The sequence below is a fragment of the Camellia sinensis genome, chromosome 14 (assembly GCF_055761805.1).
Source record: "Camellia sinensis isolate YWXY chromosome 14, ASM5576180v1, whole genome shotgun sequence".
In the NCBI taxonomy this organism is placed as follows: domain Eukaryota; kingdom Viridiplantae; phylum Streptophyta; class Magnoliopsida; order Ericales; family Theaceae; genus Camellia; species Camellia sinensis.
This window is the reverse complement of record NC_138974.1, coordinates 88,071,603-88,080,360: the sequence shown is the minus strand read 5'-3', so window position 1 is coordinate 88,080,360 and position 8,758 is coordinate 88,071,603. Positions and strand designations below refer to the sequence as shown.

At 30.5% G+C, this 8,758-nt stretch overlaps 1 protein-coding gene across 1 annotated transcript; it reads right to left on the bottom strand.

Moving 5' to 3' along the window:
- Positions 1 to 5,276: 5,276 nt before the first annotated feature.
- Positions 5,277 to 7,951, bottom strand: LOC114308798 (flavanone 7-O-glucoside 2''-O-beta-L-rhamnosyltransferase-like). The gene has a single exon (XM_028254466.2). The coding sequence runs from the start codon at positions 6,963 to 6,965 to the stop codon at positions 5,634 to 5,636; it is 1,332 nt and encodes a 443-aa protein (XP_028110267.2). The 5' UTR covers positions 6,966 to 7,951; the 3' UTR covers positions 5,277 to 5,633.
- Positions 7,952 to 8,758: the final 807 nt, after the last annotated feature.

Here is an 8,758-nt window from a genome sequence, read left to right as displayed (position 1 = left end):
TGTGGGATCTATATATAGAATAAATTTAATGTAACACTCCGATAATATAGAGAATTTGGACTTTCCATAACTGACATTTATCCATACAATAAGCGAAACTAAACCATGTTCATATATACATTTGAGATCTCCAAATACTTTACAACATCATAATATTACAAACTAGTTCACATGCATGATACATTCATTGATAGTACATTCTAAATCTATAGCAAGTGATTGTTAAGTACTAATATCTAAACTATTACAAATTCATGTCTTAGTGCCTACATGTTTCCAAGATTATATTTGGTTACAACAAAAGTGGGACTAAAGTCTAATACATAGAAGCCTTAGCTCCAACTTCCTCTCAAGTTATTCTCTTGGTGGAGGTAAATCATCAACACTTAAAAATTGATTTTCACATAGGATGAGCTACAACACAGTAGAGATCACTTTAAAATATTGTATGAAGCTTAACCAAGTCATAGGGTGAATGCACATGAATGTTATTTACCAAAACAATGCACCTTTCTCTTTCAAACAATGCAATGCTATGCTTATAGTTAAATTCATAAACCATTACTTCCAAAACAGAAAAGACGGTAGTGGATACACACTGAGAATCTCTAGATACGTGTCTTCTAGTAGGCTATGCAAGCACTATCAAAGTCATTTAACTGGTACTACCCGGAAAGATCGTCACCTAACCGCACGAGTTTATGACTTTAACCAAGGACACACATGCCAATATAAATAACAACCACAATCATACTCCCTAACCAAATTCATCACGGTATTTATCCATTTTTCTCAAAATGATATATTTTTCAGTACTTAAATATGAAACCATGTTCAAATGAAAAATGCATGAGTAAATGGTTTTAGTTAACTTAGTTCTCATGCAATTTCTATAACAATCAAAACTAAACAGAGATCTCTATATACGAAACAAATTGAAGAGATGACTATAAATATAAACTTTCAATACTTCATGTTCATCTCCACTTTCCAACCCAACATATATTATCAAAATATCACTTCAAATCTCAACAATTCCCTTATCATTTATTCATGTCATGGATACCCAAAGATTTCTAAATACCCCAAACAGATATCCTTTTCAACATTTCACGTTCAAAATTCTCAATACCAAAATCATTCTACTATAATTTTCAAGAAAACTCTATTTTTTATAACTCAAGTTCAAACCCAAATCAAACCAAATCCACCCAAATTAAACCCAAAATGCAAATCATGTAGAAATATTAAAGAAATCCCTACCTCAATACCCGAGAAGAGGAAGAACAACCCCTGAAAACCAATGATGCCGGAAACTTGAAATTTCCAGATCAAAATGTAACCCTCAACTTACTCTACCTTAAAGCCTTGAGCACTAGGGGTAAGAAATGTATATAATTAGATGGATAAGAGTTTATAGCTTAGAGGCTAAAAATGGCAGTCTGGAGAGAGAAAAGAAGAAGATGAGCTCAAAAAGTAGATATTTGTAGCTTTTTGGTGATATGTATATATAGAAAGACGCATTGCGGGCATGAAAGAAATAGTCGCGGCTGCAGACAACCACACCACGAGCGTGAATCCTCAAGTCGCAGCCAACACTCGTGACCCCTCATGGGCCATGCACTTTTCATCCATACAAAGACCTGAAGGACACATATGGTCGCGGCCATCGCGGGCGTGAACGTACCCTAGTCGCATGCTCGACCTAACCATCGTGGGCATAGACATAACCCACACACAAAAGTACTGAGAGGTATTTTTCATCGCGGCCTGGTTGTGGCCCATTGCGGGAGCAACCTAGCACCATCGTGGCAACCAACAAGATAGTCACGGGCATGACCTTAATAATAGAGAAGAAATTTGCCAATATGTCACGTACAAAACAGGGTCTCCGGAGACAACAAAACCCAAAGATGCAATACTCATATCAAAGTGAACACCAACCCATAAATAATAGTATAAAAAGATCGGGTCGGGTCTCAATCCGGGCCACTATAATCCCACCTTAAGAAATTTTGTCCCTAAAATTGGATTATGTCACAAAACAAGTGTTCCACCACTACAATATCAACATAAGCCCAAAGGCATAAAAGTACAATATTACAACCTAACACGTTCCTTACATAATTTATGTATTTTCTTCTTAATCCAATCACAACATATTTGTATTTAATATTTTAAATAATTTTTTTTGTAATTCTATTTCTCTATATATTTTTTTCTAAATAAATGTAAAAATAAAAATAAAATTAAATAATTAGAATCATTTTTAGTTTTATATCACTAATTCTTTTTCTAATTTTATTTTTAATATCAAAGTGAGTGTTAATGTTAGTATCTTATAATATATAATATAAAATCATTATATGATAATTATACTTTTAAGTAGTGTTTGTTTTGAGAGATTGAGCCATGAGATTGGACTAATAGTCTCTCCGGACTAATAGTCTATTATTTGGTTCAAAATTTTTGCTGGACTATTAGTCTCAAATATGTTGGACTATTGTGTCCCATTTGGGGGTAGGGGTAGGGGTAGGGGTAGGGGGGGTGTTGGCACACAAATGGGGGGATATGGGATTAGGTGGTGAAATGACAATTTTAACTCTCTACTATTTAATTATGTATTATATTTATTAAAATTCAACAAAATTTAAATGTCTCAATTGAAAAATAAAATAAAATAATTTAATTTTTATTGATGTTTTATTTATTTAATTTTTTAATATAATTTTTATAGATATTTTATTGATGTTTTATTTTAAAATTTTGTTTATATTTTATTTATTTTCATTATTTAAGTTTTAATAGATGTTTTATTTAATTATTATTATTTTTTAAAATAAATTTATTTAAAATTTTAATTAAAAAATAACATATTTTTTTATTGATATTTTATTTTTTTTTAATTTTTTAAAAATAAATTTATTTAATTGTGCAAAAAATAAAATAAAATAAAATTTTATTTAATCTAGCTAAAAATAATTAAAATATTAAAGATATGTTTAATATTGCTATTACTTAGTAAATAATTGAAATGGGTAAAATAATCATTTGAGCATTTATCGTTCTCCATAATATCCCAAACAAACATAGGATTCAATAGAATAGTCCAATCCAGACATCTAATCTCATGACTAAATAAACGTAGGATACAAATCCAGTTCAACCAAATAGTCCGGGACAATGTATCCTAGGACAAATAGTCCGGTGAATTCTAATCTCCTCTTATCAAATCCGTCCAAACAAATAAACAAATAATTTAACTGAATTTATTTTATATAAGTATTCAAATAACATTTTAATAGAATGATAAGACTAAAATTATTAAAATAAATAATTTAAATTTAAATTTTATTTTAAATTAAAATAAATGTTATTATTTTGTAACACATATCATAATATAAAATATCATTACATTAATTAAAGTTAATTCTATTGTAATTTTATATCAGATATCATATTTCTATAAATGATTTACATACGTGTAGTGTCTAATTTGATATTGATTGATTAAAATAATGGAACTCAATACTTTTTTTTGTTAAGTTTTTAGAAAATAAATTGACAAATATCAAATGATAAATAGTGTGGAGTATTATAGAATAATGATTCATCAAAAATAATTGTGTATATTTAAGGCAACCTATTGATGTTTCTTGAGTAATTTTGAATAAAAATTTTGAATTTATATTATTACATAAAAATTTTGAATTTATATTATTACTGATAATGCACCTTCATGAGCTCTGCCATAAAAGATATTCAAAAATAATTTGGCTGGAATAAAATTTTTGCGGGTATTATGATATGTCACATAATTAATCAGAACCCCTTTGAGAACTGAAATTATTAATGTTATAGAGATTTTGTGCCTGATTTCCTTTGAGAACACTATTTATGATTTGAATTTGTAATTTTTTATGCATCAATGTGAATAATTCTTACGATCTTACTAATACAAGTATAAATCTTACTTTTGAGTCAACCAACTTTAAGTACTTTTTCGTATAATAAAATACTTAAAATATTATTATATAAAAATATTATAATAAATCATAATCAAACACCACCTAAAGTATAATTAAAGATCTGATGCACCATTTTAGACATAGTAAAAAATATAAGACATTAACAAAGACCATTTTTATTAATAACCAAAATAATACACTATAATCAAGTAATAATTTGTATATTATAGAATTTTCTGTTATTTTTATTATTTTTTTTAGAAAAAACTATTTTGAGACCAGCGGAATTCATAATTTTTGATAAATTTGATTAATAGAAATGAGGATTGATTTCAGGTTGAGCATACCTTTTTGTTTTTTTTGTTTTTTTTTTTAAATTTTGAGAGAAATTATTTTTATGAGTCTATTTTACATAGGATCACACAATGACAAAATTTTATCAGTCATTAACAAATTTATTTGTATTTGACTTTTAATTATTAAATTTTTGACACATAAAATATTAGACTTAAAATTAATTTTTTATTTTAAAAACAAATTCTCCATTAAAAGATGTATGATGGATTTAAAAAAAGGAGGAGCCCACAGTTGGTATTTTATTCCTTTTGTTTGATTTATTTAAACTGAACCTAAAACAAATATTGAGTGAACAATTATATTATCTGAAGTGGTGTTATCCATCAATAAAACATGACAAATGATGTTACGTGGACACTTTTGTCTTCTACTAATCCGATCAGTTAGTCCCTCCTATCACATTGTGAAATTTCTGTTTAATCAGTAATAGTCATGCAATATTATCATTATATCTAAAGTAAATTATAAAACACACCTCTTAAGATTTGTTTAATATATAGATTGACTCTTGTGATTTTCGAAATTACATTCCATTCCATCCCTTCACATTTTCAATCACATTACAAATGATTCCTTTTATTAATATATCATCAAGTCAATTAACAATTTTTAATGATACCAGAAAAATATTTCAATTAACAATTCATATAATTTTATTATTGTATAAAAGAGTAGTTAAAATTTTTATTTTTTTTATTAATTCTGATAAATAAATATTTATAATTTCTAAAACTATAAGAGCAAGTCTATATTTTAAACAAATTTTAGAAAATTTATTTGTAGTTTGCCCTTGTATTCTAATATTCACTCTGCACACTCTTAGGACCGTTGGGGTTTTGCCCTAGAGCAGCAAATTCTCTCTCCACTACAAAATGCCTGTATAAAATCAAAGTTACCCTATGGTATTATTCTATTTCAAAATTTCGATTAAATAAAAAATGCATGCATCAATCAAGCTATCAATCATACATATTTTTATTAGTATCTTCCTAGAAACCAATAATTCAAAAAAAATAAAAATAAAATTAAACAAGTCCTAATTTTTCACAAAATTTCTATTTAGTCCTACTAAGGCATCATTTAACCCTACAAATAGGGTGTTAATAGGATTAAATGCAACTTTTTGCGAAAAAAGTATAATTTATTGTTGAAAAAAAGAAATTAAAATTAAACAAGTCCTAATTTTTCACAAAATTTCTATTTAGTCCTACTAAGCATCATTTAACCCTACAAATATAGTGTTAATAGGATTAAATGAAACTTTTTGTGAAAAAAGTATAATTTATTATTGAAAATTTTCTCAAAGCTCTATGATTTCCTAACAAGCTGCACCAATTTCTCCATCATCAAATCAAACTCTTCATCACTTTTCTTTTCCATCCTCTCACTCAATTCTTTAACTATCCTTCTCACCTCCTTCCCATCTTCTTGATCCATCACTTGTTTGATCACTCTTGCCACTTCCTCTCTCTCAAACCTTTCATTATCTCTCTTGACCTCCATTCCCACACCAATATCCACCACCACCTTGGCATTCAAGGGCTGGTCAATTTGCATAGGCATGGCTATGATTGGGACACCAAACATCACACCCTCTAGGGTTGAACTCCAACCACAGTGACTCACAAACCCACCAATGCTTGGGTGCCTTAATATCTTTGCCTGAGGGGCCCACCCCTCTAGTACCAAGCCCTTATCTCCAATCCTCTCCAAAAACCCTTCTGGTAAGACCTCATGAAGAACCATAGTTTTCTCCTCTCCATGAAACCTAACAACCCATATGAAACTCACTTGGCTGAGCTCTAACCCATGAGCTATCTCTTCAATCTCTTGTTTGGAAAGAAAACACTCACTCCCAAAGGAAACAAACACAGCTGAACTAACCTCTTTCCTGTCCAACCACTCCATAATCACTTCATCATCATCATTTCTTGTAGGGTTCTGAACGAGAGGCCCGACTGGAATAATCTCTTTCCCTACTAAACCGCAGAAATGATCAACATACTTGGCCTCGATCATGTTTGATGTCTTGATCAACACAAAGCTCGAAGACCTTTCGATGCATCGTAAGAACCTTTCCCTGTTTGTGAGGCCATTTGAAGTGTCATACATAAACTGAACAATTTTCTGGCGTTGAACTGTTGGGAAATTGAGTTCCTGAAAAGGGTAATCCTTGTTTGGATCATCGGAGCAGTGAGTTGAAAAAGAACAACACACTGCGCTGCATGTCAGGAAAACAACAGCCTCGATGTTTTCTTTGCGAGCTGCAATTGGGACCCAGGGTTGTAGGAAATCGTAGATAATGAGGTTTGGTTTGAGGGTCTTGAGGATGGTGAAGAAGGCGGGTTTTGTGTCATCGAAAGCCGTTTTGAGGGTGGCCATGAGGTGGGGAGGGAGGTCTTTGGTGGTGTGGTAGTGAGGAGGGAGGTTTTGTGAAGGAAGGTGGATATCTATGAGTTGTATTGAGGATGAGAGGCTGAGAGGAAGGGTTTCTCTTAAGGGTTTTAGATTGATTGGTGTAGAGCAGAAGTATATATTGAAGTTTCTTTGAGAGAGTTTCTTGGCTAACTCTAGGAAAGGTGATACATGGCCATGAGCTAACCATGGCAACATTAGGATACTGGGTTGCTTGCTATCCATGATTCTCTGTCTCTCTGTCTCTCTGTCTCTCTCTCAACTTGGCAGTTTGCAAGAAACTAATTGCTATGAAATATTTATATGAAAAATTGGTAAGAAAAACTAGGATGGCTATATATGACTTATTTTTTAGGGTTAATTAATAAGGCCCTTGACTATTAGTAAATATTACTTATTTATTTATGAAATCGTAAATTTTGTTTCCTTTAATTTGGAGTGTTCATGGGTCGGGCAATTTGAGTTTAGTGGTGGAACCGTTACTCAAATTGAGTCTTTCAGGTTGGAGATTCTGTCAACCAATGTCGACCAATGCTTTGTTTGAAACTGTTCATTTTTTCTATTCGGTTGGCGGTCAGATATTGGTCAAAATCGAACAATAATGATCAAGGATTGTTAAGCCATAGAATCCTCACTCACATGCACAGATCAAAAAAAGAAAGAAAGGAAAGAAAAGAAAATGATTCAAACACAACTTAGAAACACAAATCCAAATCTAAGAGTAAAAAATAGTGGAGAAAATAAAATGGAAGAGAGAGAAGGCACACCGATTATGCCATGGTGGCTCATCGCTATCGCCACTGCCAACCATAAATAGAGGAGATCGCGAAGGAGAGCAATTTTTGCAATTACTGTTTGATTATCGGAAGCTTGATGCTGTAATTTGAAATAGAGGGAGACTGAGAGAGAGGAGAGAGAATAAAAAGGATTGTTGTGAGGAGGCTTTTTAATCTTAAGTTAAAAAGTTAATTCACTTTTCAAACAAACTCATTGTATATTTCTCACACCATGCGAAACATTTGAAAATAATTTTGAGACTTTAGCCTTACTCAAATGAGAGACATACAAATGGAACCATACATGAAACAGATGAGTCCTAATGAGGGAGACTCGAGCGAAAATGGGATGGGACATGTTTGTGACCTTTGGAATCAAAATAAAAATAAAAGAGAGGTACAAATGAAGCAATAAATGACAAAGACGAGTCCTGATGAAAGGGAAAATGAAATGAATAATATTATATGTATTGATTAGAGTATTAATTAATATATCAATTGATGATGTGATATAATTTAAGTAATTTTTTATTTTTATAATATAATTAATGAATAAAATTAATAATAATATTATAGTTAATATATGTAAAACCGCTTAAATGATACAGACTTGTGATTTTCAAAATCTATATGTGGTTTGCTGAGAAAGAGAGAGATACAAATGGAGTAATAAATGAGACATATGTTAATATTTTTGGGTCAGCGTGACTAACATTTTCGGTCAGTGCTAAAAATATAAAATAATTATGACAGGTGTATGTCGCTGTATAATATGGTGAAGCGTGTAAAGCTAATAATAAATTTAATTATAATAAAATAAAGCGATTGGATTGGTTTTTCAAAGTTCTCGAACTTCAGACTAGATTACTGACCGTCTAATCGAGAAATACCGGATTCCCAAATCGCAGTTGACCAAAACATAGAACGAAACCATTTGTTCTTTGATCAAGTTGGTCGAATCAGTTGGGTGTATCGGCTGAATCGGTTTGATGAACATCCCTATCTTTAACTATAAAAATTGTAAAAATATCTCTCTTTTTAGAGGTAGTCTAAAAAGAATTAAAAATGGTATACTTTTATAATTGAGGGGTTAATATATACGGGTTAATAGTTGAGATGATTTTGGTGTAATTAATCCTATTTTTTAATAACTATCTTTAAATAAAACGAAAAAAACACCAACTTTATTATGAATTTAATTTATACCCATTAAATTTGAATTTGTATTGTATATTTTATTTT

Coding starts and splice junctions, on each gene's coding strand:
- LOC114308798 (XM_028254466.2), bottom strand. CDS start 6,965: ATGGATAGCAAGCAACCCAGTATCCTAATGTTGCCATGGTTAGCTCAT.